The sequence below is a fragment of the Carassius carassius genome, chromosome 30 (genome assembly GCF_963082965.1).
Source record: "Carassius carassius chromosome 30, fCarCar2.1, whole genome shotgun sequence".
NCBI classification, from domain to species: Eukaryota; Metazoa; Chordata; class Actinopteri; order Cypriniformes; family Cyprinidae; genus Carassius; species Carassius carassius.
In genome coordinates, this window is record NC_081784.1 from 22,274,738 (window position 1) to 22,297,161 (window position 22,424).

The 22,424-nt window shown below is 36.9% G+C and overlaps 1 protein-coding gene across 1 annotated transcript; it reads left to right on the plus strand.

Moving 5' to 3' along the window:
• The first annotated feature begins 9,678 nt into the window (after positions 1–9,678).
• Positions 9,679–20,002, plus strand: LOC132110912 (lymphocyte-specific helicase-like). The gene is made up of 23 exons (XM_059518016.1): positions 9,679–9,984; positions 10,071–10,168; positions 10,265–10,368; positions 10,613–10,735; positions 11,413–11,466; positions 11,580–11,604; positions 12,864–12,922; positions 13,017–13,055; positions 13,305–13,529; positions 13,767–13,949; positions 14,067–14,210; positions 14,370–14,566; positions 14,684–14,780; positions 14,924–15,085; positions 15,445–15,596; positions 15,681–15,825; positions 15,925–16,008; positions 17,798–17,917; positions 18,018–18,134; positions 18,817–18,976; positions 19,085–19,181; positions 19,296–19,372; positions 19,503–20,002. Exons 1-23 carry the CDS (start codon positions 9,977–9,979, stop codon positions 19,592–19,594), a joined length of 2,562 nt encoding a protein of 853 aa, XP_059373999.1. The 5' UTR covers positions 9,679–9,976; the 3' UTR covers positions 19,595–20,002.
• The last annotated feature ends 2,422 nt before the right edge of the window (positions 20,003–22,424 follow it).

Genomic DNA, 22,424 nt, shown 5'->3' on the forward strand with positions numbered 1-22,424 from the left:
ACGGTCACAATGAAAGGCTTTCTCAGCCGCTCCTCAGTTCAGACGTAGGAGTGAAAGCAAGTGAGAAAAGTAACACAACATTATATGAAGCATCCCATTGTTCTGCGGGGGAAAACAATGCAGTAATTTGTCATATTAACCTCTTTTTTAATGTTTATTGCAGTCTAATTATATCTCTGATGAAATATGGTTTTTGGTTGTTGTTTTTTTTTGACTGCTGACATCTGATGCCATTCTGCTTCTCTGTTGTTTGGTAAAGGATTCGAGTGGTTAGAGATCACCCTGGGCTAGAAGATGAAGCTAAGAAAGGGTAATTACCTCACACAGGCCTGGACAATGCTGAGGTCTCCAAATGAACTCTCGTTGTGAACCAAAGGAACAGCACAAAAGCCTCAGGTTCCCTGGATATGTAATTCCTGATGAAATATGATTACATAGTTGCCACTCGATTACATGAAACCTTTGTACTGCATTCAACCATCACACAAAATTAGACTTTTAACTGTAAATATGTTGCTTTTAGTTCCCGACCTCACACTAAGTTCCCGAAACAACTAACAACATAACCAAAATGACTACAACAGGGAAGAAACATTAAAACATTGAATGTTTCTCAATTAATGAGGTCCTAAAATATATTTTATAATACATTTTAAATATATAATATTTTGACATGATTCAACCCATATAAAGTAGTTTTGGTGGTATAAATTAATGTTTTTAGTTAATACCGTAACCGTAATATTATTGTTTTTGACTTTATTTTTGAATAGAAGTTGGTTTATGTTACTTTTAGGTCACCATTTTTTTTTGTGTGTATGTAGACAAGAATACCATAAAAAATAATTGTACAATTTTAGAAATTTGGATTTTTAGGATATTCTCAAATAATTCTACATTGCTTTGAAGTGTTATATTTTTATTAATTCAATTTTAATGTCAAAATGTAAAAAATAAAATATAAATAAATAAATATAAATATAACTAATTACTACTACTACTAGTGATAATAATAATAATAATATAAAATTCTACACACAGCTCCATGATGGGAACACAAGTGAGATGTTCCCTGCACAAACACATCTGGTTGTTTTTTGGAAACACACTATAAGATAAGATGTGCAATAATGAGGAAACGTTGGAAAATTGTATGTTTACTTGGGAACCTCTGATGTGATTTTTACAATGTCTTGTTGCTCTTGGATTGTGCAGACATCTATCTCTCCAGATTTAAAGGTTTGCTTTTTGTATTGTTATATAACTCTTTGTAAAGCATTATAGTGGAACATTTCATGCTGATTCTGAGCTTCATGGGTGTTTCCCATATCATTTCGCAAAGCTCTTTTTTTTCACAGTTTTGAGAGAGTTTGTAAATGAGAACTGAAAAGAAAAAGAAAAAAGAATGTGTGGAATGTTTTAACAGTGATCTTATTCCATCATATCACCCCATCTATTTGAAGATTAAATATGCAGAGGAGTAAGATTTCCCTAATGGAAACTAAAGTGTGAACAGTTATAGTCCCTTTTAAAGCCAGAAATACCGAAAATGCTTAAAAAAGTTAAGTTATCATTTCATAATTTACAATATTGCATTTCACTCCAAATTCTGTATACAAGTGGTCAGCTGTCTGAATTTCTCTTGTGTTTTGATATAATATGAACTTTAACGGTAGGTGAAGAATATAGACTCACAATGAATAACATATGTTCTTTATCTCTGGTAACTTTAATACCTTTGTTTGCCATAGAGATGGACGTCACTAACAATAATTCACTGATTCATAAACTGGATACTTTAAAGACTGAAGGGGAGTAAATGATGACAGAATTAGCATTTTTGAGTGAACCTTTAATATTGTAAAATAGAGGTTGACCAGTGAATACAGGGTTCCAGCCATGATAGAAATACACAGTATACTGTAGTAACCGCTACAATGCAAAACATTTTCATCATCTCTGCATATTTATTTATTTATTTTTCTAACGTTCTTTAAAGACACTAAATGGATTTACTTAAGAATTGTAATTTTTTTTCATATGTAGTAAGTGGCTTTTGATATATTCACAATTCAGCATGTACCTTTTTGCTGAAATGCAGAAGTGCATCTGGGTAAATGACAAAATTCATGATAAGAACGTTTCTTTTTCCATCAAGAAAAATTAACTTAGTGAAGTGCAGTTTTTAAAATACTTTGTCTTCCTTTTAGTACTTTTCATACATTTTAAGCTTTTATATTATTAACAATTCATTGAAATACTTATATGGTTATTATATTTTTATGATGGCTTTAATCAAATTTGCAGGACCAAAATGCTATGGTTTCTCAATTAATATGAAGTCATAAAATAGCTAAATAATAAGACAAGAAATAGTTAAAAATACATTTAGAGATTTAATGATTTAATTTCTCAAAGAATACTACTTTGTTTTAAAGTGTCATAATTCATTAAATTGTAATTTACCTCACAATGCTAGCTGACTGACTCTAGGCAGGATTGTAGTTCATTTAATTTCATATCTCATATCTCTCTCTCTGATTTACACACATCTCACATCGCCTCATGGGAACAATAGAGCAGCTTATTACTGCATAAGACCATCGTTCTCCCGAGATTCTCAGGGAGCAAAACAAGCAGAGACGTTAATAAATGACTTGAGAGCTGTATATCTTGGCATATTTATTAAATATTACAGTCCAAGCAGATTTGGAGTAAGCAGAACCATATGGGCCTTCAGTTAATACTTTTGCTGATATAGAAAGGGCATATCTGGTTCAGATGATTTGGATTCTGTTTGACACACTTCCATTTTTCTAGTCTTAAATCATAGTTTTTCATGGTTCAGTTTCAGGTGTTCCCCGCAGTGCTGATGAAAACCAGAGCTACGTTTCATGACAACATTCATACTGCCTGCAGTCGCCAAGCCCAAGAGCACCTTGTGTTTAATATTCTGTCACGTGATAATCATAATTTCCTTGATGAGATCAGACAGAGCAGTGTATTTTCAGTTTACAGCTGCAGGGAAGCCGGACGGACCCCTTGTCACACCCCAAACACCATTTTCACAAACATTTTCCTTAATCTCATTTCCTCAGACTGAGGACAGTGCAACAACAACATCAAATGAAAAGCGTGCAATGGTTGAAAGTAGATTTTTCCTACAGTACATCGAGTGACGTGTCCTTCAGCACATAGCCAGAGAGGATGTGTTTTTCTTCTTTGGAGATTTGTTTACCAGATTTTGGGTTTTCCTTTTTATTATTTTGTGGTTAGGCATCTATTTATGTGTTTATCAACTGCTCAGATCAGTCCAATTTATGTGTAAGTGCTTGAAATTAAAGAGACGAGAATGTTGCCTAAACCAAGAACAACCAAATTAGTGGTAATACACTTCCAGAAAATCTGACACTGTGTGTGATTGGGAATATAGTTGTTTTGATGTTTTTCTCCAAACCCCCCCCATCCCCCCCCCCTACCCCCCACCCCCAAAAAAAAAAAAAAAACATGGGAGCTATCAGTATTTCTGGACGTGATTACATTTGGTTTTTCCTCCGTTTCAGAGGTGTTGACTTTACTCCAGGCCAGTGTTTACATGAGTATTACAGGAATTGGGACAGACTTGGATGGGGTGGGGGCTTCACACACTCTGTCAGATATCTGGGACCTTAGTTATTAAATTATTCTTTGTGTTATCTTAAGTAACACTGGGCACTTTTAATAAATGTGACTGCATGCCTTTCTGATGGTGGAAACAGGGTGAAAACATATAAGTTTTTCCAAACCTTTGACGTGAAATTCTAGATTCCAGGGTGCATTGCTAGAAAAACCGAAAAACAGATTCTCCCCAAACTGAGAAATCTCTCTTAAAAACTGAGAAAATGCTGAAAATATATTTGTTAAAGTAATCAGACTTTTTAAATAAATCAGATTTAGTCACTGAATCCTGCTCCATCAATTCAAATTTAGTTTAAATTAATGAATTTAAATTGAATTTCAAATCATTCTTAATTCAGTTTAGGACAGCACACTGTTTGTTTGGTCAACTTTTAGAAGAGAACGGGGAAAGCAACAAAACCCTAATTTTGATTTCACGGGGGTCTTTATCTGATGGAAAAATGTTATTACTTTTAATTCTGTTTGTCAGGATTTATTAAGGTTTCATCAAGTAACAAGCCGAGTCTTGTTGGCAACAGCGTATGTGAATATGGTAGGAACAGCTGTTTTTTCCAGTCTCCCATTCATTGAACAAAGACAGGAGAAATGAAAATATCTCTCCGTCTGAAAATCTCCCTGCTGTCTAAGCACATTTAAAATGATGACATTACTGGCTACACCTGTGGGATGTTTATTCTCAGGTTTTCCTCAAGCATCAACACGTGTCTTAGCCTATACATCGTCATTTGATCTCTAGTGAATGACCCCATATTTGTCTTGAGCAAGAGGACAATAAAGCCGGCCTTTATGCAGGATGAATTATGAAAACAGGAAGCCTTAAAGTATTTGCTGCAAAGACTCAGACAAGTTCCCTCATGCAAACTCTTTCAAGATGAAGAACAATGTGGGCAGAGGACAATGGAGGTGCCATTCTCTAGAAAAATGAAGACAGGGAACAAAGTGGGCTTACAGTGGGCCAGCATCTCCACATCTTCAAGCAGTAGTAAAGATTTAGGGAGAAACTCTGCATTACGTCACTTGCTCACCAGTGGATCCTTTGCAGTGAATGGGTGCCGTCAGAATGAGAGTCCAAACAGCTAATAAAAACATCACAATAAGCCACAAGTAATCCATTTTAACTTTAAACAGCCACTTCTGGCCAAAACACAAGAACTGTTTTTGCTTGTAACAGTGCTTGATCATTGCCTATTTCTCTCCTGATTCAGACAAGATGAATTTTTCACTGAAGAAAAAACTATTATGGTTAGAGGACTCATATTTTAGCCAGAAACAACCATTTGAAGGTGAAAGGGGTCTTAATGGTGGATCTGTTTCTTGCAAACATTCAACTTTTCACTTCACAAAAAGTTAATTGATGGACTTGAGTCGTGCAAATTATTTGTGGTGTTTTTATCAACTGTTTGGACTTTCATTCTGACGGCACCCATTCACTGCAGAGGATCCACTGGTGAGCACTCGTAATGCTAAATTTCTCCAAATCCATTCAGATGAAGAAACAAACTGATCTAAATCTTGAACGGTTGATTAAATTTTCAGCATATTTTCATTATGAGTGAACTATTCTTTTCAGAATAGTCAATGGTACATTATGGGTCATTATTACATATGTAAATAAGGTTGGAAGCTATACATCAGCGAGAGAAGAATAAAGAGGCACTCTTTAAAGTCTAAAACAACAGTCAGAGAGCTGCAACGGAGGAAATGGGTTAATAGGTCATTTCCATATGTTTACAGGCAGCCACCTGTCCTCGATAGCCTTCCTGATAGCACGGATGTATCTCCAACTTAACACGCCCTGCACATGACCACCATATTATTCTGAAAGAACTGATAGTCAGAAGTCTCCTGTTACACTCCATTGTTTGGTTATCGCCCCTCCTGCATATTTCAGTTAATCATTTGTTAGGTGAACATAGACATATTTTATCACTATGCTGACCTTACTGTCAAGATCTTTGTGTTACACCAAAATATATAAATCATGTGGTGTTTGGTCAGTACAAATAGCAATGAATATTGAATTTTCAGTTATTGAAATATCAAGTTATTGAATATTAAGTTTTTTATTTTTTGAACATCTTGTCTTTGTTTGGTTAGGTCAGTATCATCATCATCAAAAAATAAATAAATTAAACATCAAAAAATTGGTTCACAGGCCAAAAACCTTCTTGATTTGTATTTTTAATGTTGATGATTTTTCAGGTCAAGTCATCTTTTTTGAGTGACAAATCCCCATTGCTGAATGTACAGTCGTGGCCAAAAGTTTTGAGAATTACATAAATATTGGAAATTGAAAAAGTTGCTGCTTAAGTTTTTATAATAGCAATTTACATATACTCCAGAATGTTATGAAGAGTGATCAGATGAATTGCATAGTCCTTCTTTGCCATGAAAATTAACTTAATCCCAAAAAACCTTTCCACTGCATTTCATTGCTGTCATTAAAGGACCTGCTGAGATCATTTCAGAAATCGTCTTGTTAACTCAGGTGAGAATGTTGACGAGCACAAGGCTGGAGATCATTATGTCAGGCTGATTGGGTTAGAATGGCAGACTTGACATCTTAAAAGGAGGGTGATGCTTGAAATCATTGTTCTTCCTTTTTTAACCATGGTGACCATGCAAAGAAACGCGTGCAGCCATTATTGCATTGCATAAAAATGGCTTCACAGGCAAGGATATTGTGGCTACTAAGATTGCACCTAAATCAACAATTTATAGGATCATCAAGAACTTCAAGAAAAGAGGTTCAATTCTTGTAAAGAAGGCTTCAGGGCGTCCAAGAAAGTCCAGCAAGCGCCAGGATCGTCTCCTAAAGAGGATTCAGCTGCGGGATCGGAGTGCCACCAGTGCAGAGCTTGCTCAAGAATGGCAGCAGGCAGGTGTGAGCGCATCTGCACGCACAGTGAGGCCAAGACTTTTGGAAGATGGCCTGGTGTCAAGAAGGGCAGCAAAGAAGCCACTTCTCTCCAAAAAAAACATCAGGGACAGATTGATCTTCTGCAGAAAGTATAGTGAATGGACTGCTGAGGACTGGGGCAAAGTCATATTCTCTGATGAAGCCCCTTTCCGATTGTTTGGGGCATCTGGAAAAAGGCTTGTCCGGAGAAGAAAAGGTGAGTGCTACCATCAGTCCTGTGTCATGCCAACAGTAAAGCATCCTGACACCATTCATGTGTGGGGTTGCTTCTCATCCAAGGGAGTGGGCTCACTCACAATTCTGCCCAAAAACACAGCCATGAATAAAGAATGGTACCAAAACACCCTCCAACAGCAACTTCTTCCAACAATCCAACAACAGTTTGGTGAAGAACATGCATTTTCCAGCATGATGGAGCAACGTGCCATAAGGCAAAAGTGATAACTAAGTGGCTCGGGGACCAGAATGTTGAAATTTTGGGTCCATGGCCTGAAAACTCCCCAGATCTTAATCCCATTGAGAACTTGTGGTCAATCCTCAAGAGGCGGGTGGACAAACAAAAACCCACTAATTCTGACAAACTCCAAGAAGTGATTATGAAAGAATGGGTTGCTATCAGTCAGGATTTGGCCCAGAAGTTGATTGAGAGCATGCCCAGTCGAATTGCAGAAGTCCTGAAAAAGAAGGGCCAACACTGCAAATACTGACTCTTTGCATAAATGTCATGTAATTGTCGATAAAAGCCTTTGAAACATATGAAGTGCTTGTAATTATATTTCAGTACATCACAGAAACAACTGAAACAAAGATCTAAAAGCAGTTTAGCAGCAAACATTTTGAAAACTAATATTTATGTAATTCTCAAAACTTTTGGCCATGACTGCATACAGTAATAATCATTTTAGATGGATTGCAAATTCAGCATATTAAACTTTTTATATAATGGTTCAAATGGTCATAAAAAAAATTTCAGTAAAACATTACTTAACATGAACAAATAATGAAAAATACAGCATTTATTAATCTCAGTAAGAAATGTTTAAAATGAAAAGTTGTGTTTGCTAACATTAGTTAATGCAAATTTAATTTTATCAACACACAAAAAAGATTAATAAGTAACAACAGACTGCTAATGGTTAGTTTATGTCAGCTATGTTTTATTTATTCATTTATTTAAAGGGATAGTGCATCCTGCATCCTGCTACCTCAAATCAAATTGTTTAAATTTAATAATTGAATTTAAATGCATTCTCAATTCGATTCAGAACAGCACACTGCAATAGCATTAACTAACGTCACTGAAAACCTTCCCATACACATTCTTTTCCGTCACTGGATGTGGGACTATTAGATTTCAAGCATAATTTGGGCAGATCTGGCCTCAGGCCCCTGTGGCATCTGCAGCGGGGCATTCTTCAAGATGGAAGAAAGGAAGGAAGGCCGAAGAATCATTGAGCAGGTGCGTGACGCAGAACACACACTCTCCCAAAGGGAAGATAAGACTGCTCTGGGACAGTGCGCAGGAGGGAGTCCTGTCCTTTGACGAAAAGCTGTTTTGTAAATGGATCTGCTCTTTTCAAGCGTGAAGAATCTCAGAGCCACCTTTGTTTCACTACTTCTGGCTAATGCTCAGTGTCCACTGAGTGTGCACTCAAAATCAAATTAAACTTTTCTGAATAAAACTGCTGCAAAATGTAGAAAAGCATTAATGGGCAATAAAAGAATTAAGTGTGTAGTTAATACAGATAGTGTAGACACTTAATTATTGATTGTATAACAACTCAAGAATAGAAAGATTATTAAGTTTATAAAGATTTTTCTTGTAAATACATCCACAGTACACATAATATGGGTTCAATATCCAATAGTAGGTCCAGACTCACCTAATTTGAACTCAACAAGTAATATGAGTAACTCTCTGCTGACACCTTGTGGTTAATTCCACATGGGGGTAAATCCAAGCACGTTGTCAGAGTTTTAAGGCACTCTTCGTTATATGGATTGAAATTAAATTTTTAAATGTTTTTTTGAATGCCTCGAAACACAATAAGGTTCCAGTGGTTATGTTACTTAATGTATTAACTAACATGAACAAACAAGTTGCTATAAATTTATTACAGTAAATATTAATCTTTGTTAATGTTAGTTAATGAGAATACAGTCGTGCACTGTTGTTTATGTTAATTCAAAGTGCATTAACAATTGTTAACCAGCACAACTTTTGATTTTAATAATGCATTAGTTAATGTTGAAATTAACATTCACTAAGATTAATAAATGCTGTAGAAGTATGTGAATTAAAGTAGTTAATGTTAAGAAATGAATCTTATTGTAAAGTGTTACTGGAGACACTTTAACAAATCTACATCTGTGCACATAAAACTTGACTACAATCAACATATTATTGCACAGAAATTCAACCTCTTTGTTTTGCATAAAGACATCAAATTTTAAAAAGAGATGAAAAAAGAGATGTTCAGTGACTGACATGAGCCTTTAGGAACGTACCATGGATTTTTGAGAATAGCGGATTTCAGTTTATGAGTAAAATGCGGATATTTTCTGCGAATCCGAACCACTCTGGTTATAAAAGTTATAAAATGCAAGTTTTATATAAAGTTCCTTGAGGGAAACCGTCGATTGAAAATGCTAGGGCATTCAGACTAAACAGCTCTGCATAAATACTCTTTATGTGTGTGTGTGTGTGTGTGTGTGTGCGTGTAGATGCCGGGTAGATCAAACAATCCTCTGATTCTTAACACACAAACCACACTTTGCACTGAATGAACTGTACTTTCGCGGGAAATATCAACTCGGCTGTTTGCATACGCACCGTAGTATAAGGGGTGGATATTAATAGGTTTCAAACCTTTCGACTCGTTTACAATATTGTCTGTGAGATGAGTCTTCAGTTTCATCAGAGTGTATTATTTTAAGGGTTAGGATCAATACAATGATTTATTATTGCAATAAAGCGAATCATTAAACAAGCAAAGTTAGACGTGCCCCCCTCCAAATGTGAGCTGTAATGGTTTGGTCCACAGTGGCGCGAAACTCCTCGCGCGTTACAGTGAACACGTTCACTTTGCAGCAGATGCGAGGTTTGTGTGTCTGCCAGCTGTGTGACTGGACCTCAGCTTTCACGAGAAGTGGTTTGTAAATTTACATTTTGCGAAGAAAAGGCCTCAACTCGGGTGCAGTTCCGAATTTTAATTTTCGTTCCGTTGTGCAGTTGCAAAACGCTTGCGGCTTTGTTGTGTGTTAGATAACTGGATTATTAGTTATAGACATAATTGCTCTGCATAACTAACGTTACACTGCAGACGTTTTTCAGACCTAGTTTAATTCTACAGTCGGTTTACCCAGAAAGCAGCAGAAATGAGTGGGTAAGTGTGTATACAATGTACATTAAGTAAGTTATGAGTTGTTAGCAGAGCCGTGTTCAATTATTGTCTCCATATTCACGTTGCAGCATTGTCAAAGAAGAAACACGCAGTGTGTCTCCTCACTGCCCCAAACCCAACGAATCTGAAGAGCCAGAAGGTACAGCGGTGGAGGAGAGCACTAATGGTAGGTCCAAACTATTCTCTGTGCATGATGGGACACGTGTCTGTGCAAGCCCATGCAGTCTTCAGTTTAACTTCAGTAATCTCCTGCATTTTACAGAAAAAAGTCTGCATGGAGAGATTGTCATTACAAAGGAGATGGAGGAGGAGGAGAAACATTTAGTGGAGGAGGGAGAGAAGAAAGAAAGAGAAATGATGGAAGAGGTAACTTAAAACCATAAGACTATGTATGCAATACCTATAAAGTGATATTGTGTTCTTAGTCAGTATTAACATAACGGAGAAGTAATTAGAAATGTTTAGTTTTGTTACAGTGTGAGATGATTGAGTCTCCATGTTGTCCTATTTTGCAAAAATCTCTGTTATAAATTAAATATAATTTACATTGGAATCTGAGGTTCGGTTTATCAGTAAATGTCTGTATTAATACTGCATGTTGTTTTAACAGGCCAGACAGTCTTGGGAGAAAGATTCTCAAGAGATGCACTTCAAAAGACTTCAGCACCTTTTGGAGAAAAGCAACATTTACTCCAAGTTTCTGCTCACAAAGATGGAACAGCAGCAGCAAGATGTGAGTGTTTTGATTGAAGACAGGAAAGCGCTGGTGAAGTGGCACGGAAGCAGATGTTTGCATGCAGAGGCCTGTGAAGAAACGAATCCAGTGCTCTGCGCCACCTGCCCCTAATGTGAAGTTTGATCGTGTACAGTTTCTTTTAATTTAAGGCTGTAAAGATCAGGGTAGATTTAAAACCAGCCTCTTTTCTTTACACTCTTTCTGGAAGCATCTGTGAAATCCACTTCACTATCCACCTTGTTTTTTACTTTAGAGTAAATACGGCCATTTGTGACTTGGATGTGCAAAGCTTTTGGTGTCATTCACGCCGTTATTTTACCGGTACAAAAACAGTCCATTTTATATTGCTGACTGGTATTTATACTTTTGTTTTAATTTGTAGCCTCAAGCATAAATGCACTAGTTTGTAATGCAAATAGTTTAGCTCTTACTACACTACTAATCTAAACTATTTTTTTTTAATCTATCATCTATAGTGGCTAATGAATCAAGGCTTATTTCTGCAGTGAAAATTTACGGTGACTGAAAATGTAATGATTCTGTCGAGTTCTTATTTTTTTTAGTTGTTCGTGATAGAGAGTTGCAGCATGTTCTCAATATCAGCTGTAATATTGACATTGCAATTTTGCTTGTGAAGTAATTCAATTTTGATTTATTAAAAAAAAAAATTACAGGAAAGAATTAAAAAAGAGAGACTTGACAAGAAAGCTACTAATCAGAAGCAAAAGGTAAGTTGGTGTTCATGCTTTATCACATTCTTCTCCATGTTGACAAAGATGGATAAATGAGTTGTATTTCTCAAATGTCATTGTTTAATCCCCCCCCCCCCCCCCCCCCACAGGGAAATGATAAAAAGACTGTAAAAGGTAGGATTCAAATATTACATTTCAATACAGGGAATTAACTGTGATCCTGTAATATTGAAATAAAAAGTACAGGGCTCCAGACATTTTACTAATTTTGTGAGCAGTCGCACTGGCGCGACCACCACGTTTCCCAACTCATAAGCTCTGCCATTTGTTGCATTTGAGAAACATCAAACGGCAAATGAAACTAAAGTGAAACTAAACCGTGCTACGTTTCAGCTGTGCAGCGCGGACTGTTTATCAGCTCGGACCGTGACCCAAACAAATTTGTAAGGGCTCAGAACAGCTTTACTCACTGTAACACTGTTACTGCACAGATGCAACAGTACTGCGAGATCCAGTGAGACGCGTTTAAATTCTGCACAGAAATCTGTTATAAACAGTGCTGACATACATCAGGAAACCAGAAGCAGTAAGGCTAACTGTAATCATGGTGTCCTGGTAGAAATAATCGAATGCATTATATCATTCATTTCAGGGTTTGTACAACCATTTGAGAGAGAAATTCAAGCACTTTTCAATGACTTTCAAGCGTTTCACACAACTATTTCCAGCACTTTAAAGCTTTAAGATGATCCATTTTTAATGGGATGAACACAATATACTTTGTGGTAAGCAAACACTTATGTAAAATACATCAAATCACAATTATAACCAGTAGACTGCAGCAGAGGAGCAACTTATTGGCTTATTAGTCATTCATGTCTACTTTTATAAAATTTTATAAAATCACTTTTCAAATCAGATTTTGTCAATTTTATACTATTTTTTTTTTGTGTGTGTGTAAGAAGTAATAAGTCTCAAACTTTTCTTCAATTTGCTACTAACATAATCACTGAACTTGGTCAGTTCCATATGCTAGAAAATAATGGTACATTTAATAAGTGGAATATATACATTTTCTTTATATAAAGTAGATTTTGCACCTGTTACTGTTTTTAAAAGTAAATTTTGTATGCATCTTAATAGTGCTTTACTGTCAAATCTGTATAAACAAAAGAAAAATAAACAAGAAATGAACATGAAATATTATTAGTAACTGCACTTATTGATGCAAAACGCTAGTAATTTTATGACTAAAGTATCTTTATTTTGAATACCTTCACATGCCACCCCCAGCGCAACCAAATCTGCTCCTTGCTCACCATCTGCAGAACTTAGTGGCGCTGGTGCCATGCTCTCAAATGTTAGTCTGGAGCCCTGACGAAAGATGTCTGATGTGCAGTCAATTAATTCTGATCTGTTTGTTACATTTGAAGTTGAAAGAAAGAAGCGTAAAAGGGAAGATTACAAAATCGCAGATGTTATGACTAAAGAGGTGAGTTTTCATTGTAGTTTGTTTTTCAATGACACCAATATTTTCTGTTATGTTACTGATGTGGAATTTTTTTCTTTCTTTGTTTCTCTCCTAGGAAATTCTCTCAAAAGCCAAAAAAACAAAATTTGAAGAGGTAAAGTATATGCTTTGTTCATTGTGCCTTCAGACATTGTAAAATTCGTATAATCTGTATTGAAACTGTTGTAAAATGCTGATAAAACACACCTGTGAGCTCACATTCCTATTAATGCCTTTATTAAGTTGCTACATTTCTTGGCATCCATATACCACCTACAGTTGCACTGGTTAAAAACATTTTAATAAAATGTTGTAATATTTAGGAATAATACGGTTTTCTTTTGTTTTGATTTCTTTTCTGAAGGAAGCTCATTCGTCAGTGAACCTGGAGGCTGAGGATATAGAGAAGATAAGCGACACCAACTCTGATATTAAAGGCCGGCTGTCTGAAACTTTGCGAGAAAATAGCAAGCAGATGCTGGATCACGAAAGAACCGTGAATGGCCAGCCTGTGCCTGCACAGCAGCCCAAACTCTTCACTGGGGGTGTGATGAGGTGGTACCAGGTGGAAGGCATAGAGTGGCTAAGGGTACGTGAGCAGACCTGAATGTGTAGATGACCAGCAGAGGGCAGTATATTTAATCTCAAGTGTCTGGATTTTGAGCTGGATTCAATTTTCATCTAAATATTGTGTGTATCTTCTGAACTGCCTATAAAGGGATAGCCAAACACACTTTTCTTATACTTGTGAGTTGCCAAACAAGGGTGTTGTGTGAATGTGTTTTGCTTGTATAATAGCTAATAAACGGGTCTGTCTGCTTTGCAGATGCTGTGGGAGAATGGTATCAATGGTATCCTGGCTGATGAGATGGGTCTTGGGAAAACCATACAGTGCATCGCCCATATTGCGATGATGGTTGAGAAGAAGGTCCTCGGGCCCTTTCTAGTTGTGGCTCCTTTGTCCACTCTTCCAAACTGGATCTCAGAATTCAAGCGCTTCACCCCAGAGGTGTGAAACCATAACGTTTGTTCATCTTTATTGAAATGAATGCTTTGATAAATACCAGCAGTTTGAGACATTTCTGCAGATTGAGTGATTCTTTCGTTCTTGTTTTCAATGTTTCAGGTGACTGTCCTGCTGTATCACGGTCCACAAAAAGAGAGGATGGACCTGGTGAAGAAGATCCGTCAGCCACAGGGTCCTCTCAGAATGTGTCCTGTTGTTGTGACATCCTTTGAAATAGCCATGAGAGACAGGAAGCTTCTTCAGGTAAACCGATCTGGCATTGCATACAAAATGTGTCTGGTCCCTGGTCTTGTGCAGAGTTCATCTGGAAAATGGTCAATTTATAACATTGAATTGAATCCTGATAAGCACAAAGAACTTTTGAAGTGCATGAATGGATTGTTGTCATGTTTTTCTCCTCAGCGTTTCCACTGGAACTATATGATTGTGGATGAGGGCCACAGGATTAAAAACTTAAACTGTCGGCTGGTGCAAGAACTGAAGATGCTGATGACTGACAACAAACTGCTGCTGACAGGAACCCCCCTTCAGAATAACCTGTCCGAGCTGTGGTCTCTCCTCAACTTCCTCCTTCCAGATGTGTTTGATGACCTGAAGAGGTAAGAAGGCACATGCAAAGGGAGTTCATGATACTGATCTCCTCCGTATATAGGATTGAGGAATCTCTTGACTTAAAATCAAAAGTTGTTGTTTTTTTTCCTCTTTTCTCCCCTCAGTTTTGAGTCATGGTTTGACATTAGCACCATCACTTCAGATGCAGAAAACATTGTAGCTAATGAGCGCGAGCAGAATATCCTCCACATGCTTCATCAGGTACCTTCACCACAATGTTTTGTAGACATTTTCCAGAATGTAAACTTTAAATGGTCTTATGTCAGGTATAGGCTGAGTATCATAAGAATTTACAGTTGTTCTGTTCTTTGTTGTTGGTTTGAATGTCATTTTAATGTTTTCAGATCCTCACACCCTTCCTTCTGAGAAGACTGAAGTCAGACGTCACACTGGAGGTTCCACCTAAGAAAGAGATTGTAGTGTATGCCCCCCTCACCAACAAACAGGAGGCCTTTTACATGGCCATTGTTAACAAGACTATAGCGAAGCTGCTAGGTCAGGAGAAGGTGAGTGTTATGTAGCGGACTGTTTGCACCAACACAAATGATGGAGAAACAGCAGTTATTCTGGGACACAAAGCTGTGCAACTTTTCTTTTCTGACACCAGCTTGTCATGGAGAAGAAAGTTCTACACTATTCATTATTTACAATCATTCGAGTTATGTATCTGCTCTGGTGTTTATCAAACAGCACCAAATACAAGATGTATTAGCACCAAAGATCTGATTCATTGTTCATTCAACTCAAAATGTTTATCTCACTGAATATTTGTCTTAGTGTGAACAAGATATTAAATTAAACTTAGCAGGAGGAGTGTGGTTGGAGTATTTATTCATTATTAATAACAAGATTATGACCCTTTAAGGATGATTCAGCACCTGTGCCGCTAACATCCAGTGGCCGACCAAAGCGCAGGACCAGGAAGGTGGTGGACTATTATGAGTCAAACACTGACTCTGTGAAAGATCTTGAGAAATATCTAGAGAAGGTCCAGAAGGAGATGGACAGTCAGGCAAGGTTTGTCTCTCTTGTTGTGTTTACCAGTTTTACCTCTTCTTTAAACTCTTTGAGCTTTCTGACATATGTTTACGGTCTTCTTAGCTCCTGCCCAGTGGTGGATGTGTCTATGCCTGTTGATGCTCAAGTCAACTTAAAACTGCAAAACATACTGATGCTGCTGAAGAGGTGCTGCAACCATGCTTACTTGATAGAGTATCCTCTGGACCCCGCCACTGGGGAATTTAAGGTACTTCTTACACATAATTTAGCATGAGTTGTAATGATCTCATCTGGTATGAAGGTATTGGCAACAGAATGAGTGCAATAATCATCTCAATGTTAACAGATTGATGAGCAGTTAGTGGAAACATCAGGGAAGTTTCTTATCCTGGACCGAATGCTTCCTGAACTGAAGAAAAGAGGGCACAAGGTAAAGTTCACAACCTCTCATGCATACGATTTAATGATTAACTGCTCTGTCTGAGTGTCAAACTCCACTGTGGTTATAATACAATTTTGCACGCATTTAACTTTGTAGAAAAAAATCTATCTGTGATTGCATTAAGGGCTGAAAGATTTTTAATGGTTTAGTCTCTTATGCTCACCAAAGCTGTTTTTTTTTTTTTGTTTTTTTTTTGTTTTTTTAAATCAAAGACACACAAAGTATTGTGAATTACTAAATTTAGTGCCCTTATTTTGGATTTTTTTTTTAAATATACCTTTCACGTATTGTGTAACACTGCTCTACGTGAATGAAAACTTTTAAATCTAAAAGTGCAATGTGTATAAAGTTGTTGTCTTTCCAAAAAAAGAGTCGACTCCAAGTCATGAAAACAAGTCGTTTTTAAAACTAATCTCAGTTGATGTCAAACTGAAACATTAGCATATTTATGCCTGGCCACATGTTGTGCGCGCAGACCCAGAAAAACTTGTACCTCTCCTCCCTCAAACACTGTGGCGGATTCCTTGCATTGAAGACGCTGTGCTCTGCACTGTGAGGGGAAATCCGTTAGGGTATGTTGGGAAAACTCCCAAATCATTTTCTCCTCCAACTTCAAAATCATCCGGAATTGCTGCAAAGGCACCGATCCAGTGTTTACAAAGTAAACGTCCAAAGATGAATAAATAAAAAAAGTTAAACAATGATGTAGGATGATTTTAAAGTTGGAGGAGGAAAGTGTTGGGAGTTTTTCGACATAACCAGTCTTGAACCGGTGTACACGGAGTATGCATGCGCCTTGCAGAGATGGACAAGATGAGCATAAAGTGTATATTTCTTTTTAAGAAAATGACTGATCATTTCATTATATAAGTTGCAACTGATAAATTCTTTGCGACTGAAGAAAGGGAGACATTAACATCTTGGATGACATGGCAAGGTGAGTAAATTATCAGAATGTTTATTCTGAAAGTGGAGTAATTCTTTTAAAAACTGTTACCGTCATGTCCTCTGAAGCCTACTGTAGCATGCACAATATGTATTTAGTTGTGTGTATTGTGCTCCACGCAGCTTGTAGGTCTCTGTCTAACAGCAATATCTGTTCACTTGTAAATTGTCTAATAATATATGGATGAATAGTGAATATTTGACGTTGTTATTATTTGTAGTTCTGATAAAGAATAGAGCTATACATGGCTGTTTGGGTGTTTACCACCGAGCTGTGGGCTCAGTAATGGTGATGGGCATTCTGTTATTGACTTGCGCTGCACGCAGTAGACCGATCACGACTGACTGGCCGACTGACAATCACCGCAGATTAGCGTCACACAATGGAGGGGTTTGGAAAAATTAATTGTTAAATGAATAGCTTTTGGAGTCATTGAGCAAAAAAGAAAAAAAAAATAATAGCATATTTTAAGACAATGAAAGGGTTTTTTGACCTTGCATGCATGTAAATCTGTTGTTGGGGACCCTCTAAAACCAAAATATGAACCTTTCATTACCCGTAATAGGGGCACTTTAATACTGTAAAATGTAGTTTGTTCCCGTTTTGGCAAAGCTTAATTATCAGCATCATTACTCCAGTCTTCAGTGGCGATTTGCTGCTCAAGAAACATTTATCACAGTTAAAAACAGCTTTTTAGTAAACTGCAACAATTATATTATGTCAGGATTCCTTCACTTTAATGCATCTTTCTGTATAAAAAGATATATGAATGTATGTTTTGATGGTAGCCATATCAAACACTCTTTAATTACATCCATTTTTTTTAAACAGGTGCTGATTTTCAGCCAGATGACCTCCATATTAGATATTCTGATGGATTATTGTTATCTCCGCGGTTATGACTACAGCCGTCTGGATGGGTCAATGAGCTACACGGACCGAGATGAGAATGTGAGCAGCAGTTTGTTGGTTAAAATAAATTGCTATCACTACGTTTTGTTGATGTTCACATTTGACAATTTAATTTATTTATTTTTTCTCTCTCATGCAGATGAAGAAGTTTTCTACTGATCCGGAGGTGTTCCTCTTCCTCCTGAGCACTCGGGCTGGTGGTCTTGGGATCAACCTCACAGCTGCCGACACAGTCATCATATTTGACAGTGACTGGGTATGATTTTAAATGTGAAACCTGTTCATATGTGACCCTGGACCACAAAACCAGTCATTAGGGTCAATTTTTATTTTTCTAAATGTATATCATCTGAAAGCTGAATAAATAAGCTTTCCAATAAGCTTTGTTAGGATAGGGACAATATTTGGCTAAGATGCAACTATTTGAAAATATAGAATCTGAGGGTGCAAAAAAAAAAATCTAAATATTTAGAAAACACCTTTTTAAAATTGTTAAAAAAGTTCTTAGCAATGCATATTACCAATCAAAAATCAAGTTTTGATAGATATATATATATATATATATATATATATATATATATATATATATATATATATATATATATATATATATATATATATACAAACGGTAGGATATTTATTTGGTATATTGCTACAAATATACCCGTGACTTAAGACAGGTTTTGTGCTACAGGGTCACATATATGTGACTTGTATGGAGCCCCACACATGACATGCAGATGAAAAATATTCATTGTGGCCATGAAATTAAGAATTTGGTCCATCATTTTAGTTAAACCAATTCTTAATTTGTCCGCTTTAAAAGCAAAATAAATAGTTTGGATAAAGCGTCTGTTCTTTTGTTAATTTTTTTTTTTTTTTACGGTTTTTAATGAAAAGCCTCTATCAGCATACATTTTTATGAATTTCATCTTCAGAATCCCCAGGCAGATTTACAGGCACAGGATCGGTGTCACCGTATTGGACAAACGAAGCCTGTGATGGTTTATCGCCTCATTACAGCCAACACCATTGATGAGAAGATCCTGGAAAGAGCCTCTGCCAAGAGAAAGCTAGAGAAGATGGTCATTCACAAAAGTACATAGCTGTTGCAGAAAATGCCACATTACCAACCTTTTGGATTTAATGAATTTCTTCTTATTTTTTGCTGTGACTCTCTATTGACCCAAATATCTGTCTTGTTAGATAAGTTTAAAGGTTCTAAAGCAGAACTCAAACAGACCAAGAGCTGTGTGGATTTAAATGAGCTCGTGGAACTGCTGAAGTCCAGAGATTATGACCGGTACAGACATTCATGCTGTATATCAAGCGTTTTAATCCATCACAAAGTATTGACAAATTCTGTGTTGTAAGTTGCATCACAAGGACTGCTCTGATGTGATTCGTGCTGTTGCAGGGCAGTGAAAGGCACTAAAGGAAAGGTCATCAGTGACAAAGATCTGGAGATCCTGCTGGACCGTAGTGATTTAATGAGTAAGTGTTCTTCACATCTCAGATCTGAATGTCTTTGTAATTTGTGTAGATTCCACTGCATGGAAATTTTCATAGTGATGCTTTGGCATTTCAATGCCCCTTTCATATGAATCAAATCTCCTCTTTTCAGATCAAGCCAAGAAGCGTGTTAAACTGGAGAAGGATGGGGTGTTTAAAGTAATGGAGACCAAAGATGAAAATGGTGAAATCAGTCTCTCCTGAGAACACTGACACTTGAAGTTGTCCCACTGCCTAAACTGATCAAGCAACATAAACTGGTCTAAAAGCTGCCAGCTGGTTCTACTGAAAGATCGAGATCTTCTCTATTTTAGACTTTTAAGTTGACCACTGCTGCTTTTAATAAGTCCATTCTTGGTTTGGAGTTTTTACAAACTTACCTTTTTTTTTTTTTTCATGCCATGTGAACTTTTGTTTTGGGATTAGCACAAAAAAAAAAGAATCCCACATTTTGCCAACTTTGTAAATACTGTTGTACATTTCATATGTAGCCATCTGAAACTGAATAGTAATCGTACATGTAAACTGCTTCAAACCACTTTGACCTTCTAGAATACTGTAGAGCAAACATTCTTGTCATGTTTTCCGAATATAATAAATGTTTCGTATGTAGCATGTGATGTTTATTTAAACCGGCTATAATTTGCATTTTAAATAACTTTTTTTTTTTTACGCACAATAGCTGTAGTGGTAAAAAGACCACTATATCAGTTCACTTTAGCTGGTCCTCTTCTAGTTTTCTGTCTTCAGAATTGATGCAGGGAAGAAACCATGAGATTATATTTTCATTAGTTACAATGAATGCCTTTCTTGTGGCTTTACATGTATGTGCTTGGTAAGAATTTTTCTCTCTCATGCGATGCAATACTGCATTTACTTCATAAAAATACTATTAAAACAATAATATAGAAATACTACAGTTTGTCCAAATAAATCCAATTCACAATTTATTTTAAAGCTGAATTTCCAGCAGCCATTGCTCTTGTGCTTAAATATGGAAACGGATACATTTTTGAAGAGAAAGTTCATAAAACCATTTACTTAATATAAATATTTTGTAAAATATATATATTTTAATCTATTTAATGCATTATTGCTTCATGGCGTAAAAACAAAGAAAACAAACATGAGTTTGTGAAACTAGCATCCACTGACACTGAGAAAGTGTCAGATTTCCGCTCAGTTCATGCAGCTCGAGTGCTGCTGTAACTAGGGACAAAACTAATACATATGTTCAAATACTAATATTCATTCTTCATCTCAACTTTACTTCTTGACAATATAATTAGCATTATAAATTAGGATTTAAAATAGGAAAATCTAAATATTTCACTAGTAGTGATGTATTTTAGGAATCATTCCATCATTGGTGGTTTAGAGCACCTGTGCGTTACGTTGATGGTTTGTAGTGATGGTCATGGGAGGATCAGCTGCATCCATGTGGCTCATTTTCTGTGTGATTCTGTCACTGAGGCCGAGGTAATCCTCACAGAAGTCCTCCATCTCCATCAAAGTCTCAATCTTCTCAAACAATCGGATTGCTGCAGACAGGCTTGCTGCTGCTGCTGAAGTATCTCCACTCTCTGCTTGTTGTGAATCAGTTTGAATTCATACTTCACAGTCTCCACCTGTTGAACTGCATTTTCTCTTTCTGTTCTTAATTTTTTCAACTCCGCGTTCAGTTTTTCAACTGTCTCCTGAACTTCCTTAAGATTCTTCTTATTGTCAGATTCTTTGGAGCGAGTCGCTTGAATGAACTCCTTGTTCGTCTTCTGAGCTTTACGTAAATGTTCTCTGAGGTTTGCAGATTCACTTCTCATGGCTGATATCTCCTCCTCAAGTCTCTGATGAATGCTGATGTTCTTCTTGTGTTTGGTGTCCATCATCTGCAGCGTCTCTTAACACAAAGCACGATCTCGATCTGCTGCATCTCTTTGCTCCTCCAGAAGTTTCTGCTTGGTTAGCAGCTCCTGAGACATCTGCTGAAGCTTCTTGAATGTTTTTTGACAGCTCTTTTTCTCACTGAGCTCCACGTTGAGTTGGTCCTTCATGGTGTTAGCACGTGTTTTGAGGCGCTCGTATTTCTCCATCAGTGCTTTAAGCCATTTCATAGCAGTTTTGTGGTTAATTTTGGCATCCTTTTCCTTCTTCAAATCTTTAGAGTTTTGCTCAAACCTGGTGGTGATTTCAGTGTTTTTCTGTTCTTCGCACTTCAGCTTTTCTGTAACAATTTGGGTTTCCTTCTCCTTTTGCTTTGACGTCTCTTTAATATCCTTCAGTTCTTGTTGCTTAACCAACAACAAATGGACAAGATGTTGATTCTCCAAGTCCTTCTGTTGCAGTTGTTCCTTCACAACTTCAAAGAAGTCGAGATGTTTGCTCTTCAGAGATGAACTTTTGAGGGCTCTGCTTCTTTCTCAACCCTCTGATATTTCCTTCAAAATGACTTAAGATCTGTTGAATGTTCCTCAAACCCATCCTGTTGAATTAGACCTAATAACGTAATAAAAGGGCAGATGTAAGGCTTTAGGAAATAATGTTTTGACCCAAGGATACTCATCGGTTTTTTTTTTTTTTTACTAATGTGCTCCAGCTAGGATTCTTTGTAAGGATTAAATTGCAAAATACAAGTGGAAATGTCAATCAAGATTTGAATGAGCAGGCAGTGAACTCTTGCACTTTCAAGAACCTGTTTTCAAGCTTATCCGCTGCAGCATGCTGTGATTTAGCAGGGAGTTCTTGTCCTTTCTTCCACCGACTAAAAAGCGCCTCTTTGTCGTTTGATTGCATTTCACGTCTTCTGGCTGACAGGTGCCCAGCTTGTCAGGAATTGGTTTGTCACTGTCCTGCTGTGAGTCGTGAATGCCATTAAGTTTACACTTGTGCATAGATCCTCTAGTCTGTTTAATGTCCAGGTCCATGTGAGGTGAGTGTCTTTGTACTGTAAGAAATTCAGATAAAGTTATTTGGACAACAATGCAGGCAATGGTGTACGAAGTTCATTTCTGATAAGCACTTTATGAAACTGTTGAAA

Coding starts and splice junctions, on each gene's coding strand:
- LOC132110912 (XM_059518016.1), top strand. Junction 14,781..14,923: donor TCCTCCACATGCTTCATCAG/GTACCTTCACCA, acceptor TAATGTTTTCAG/ATCCTCACACCCTTCCTTCT. Junction 19,182..19,295: donor AAGTCCAGAGATTATGACCG/GTACAGACATTC, acceptor GTGCTGTTGCAG/GGCAGTGAAAGGCACTAAAG.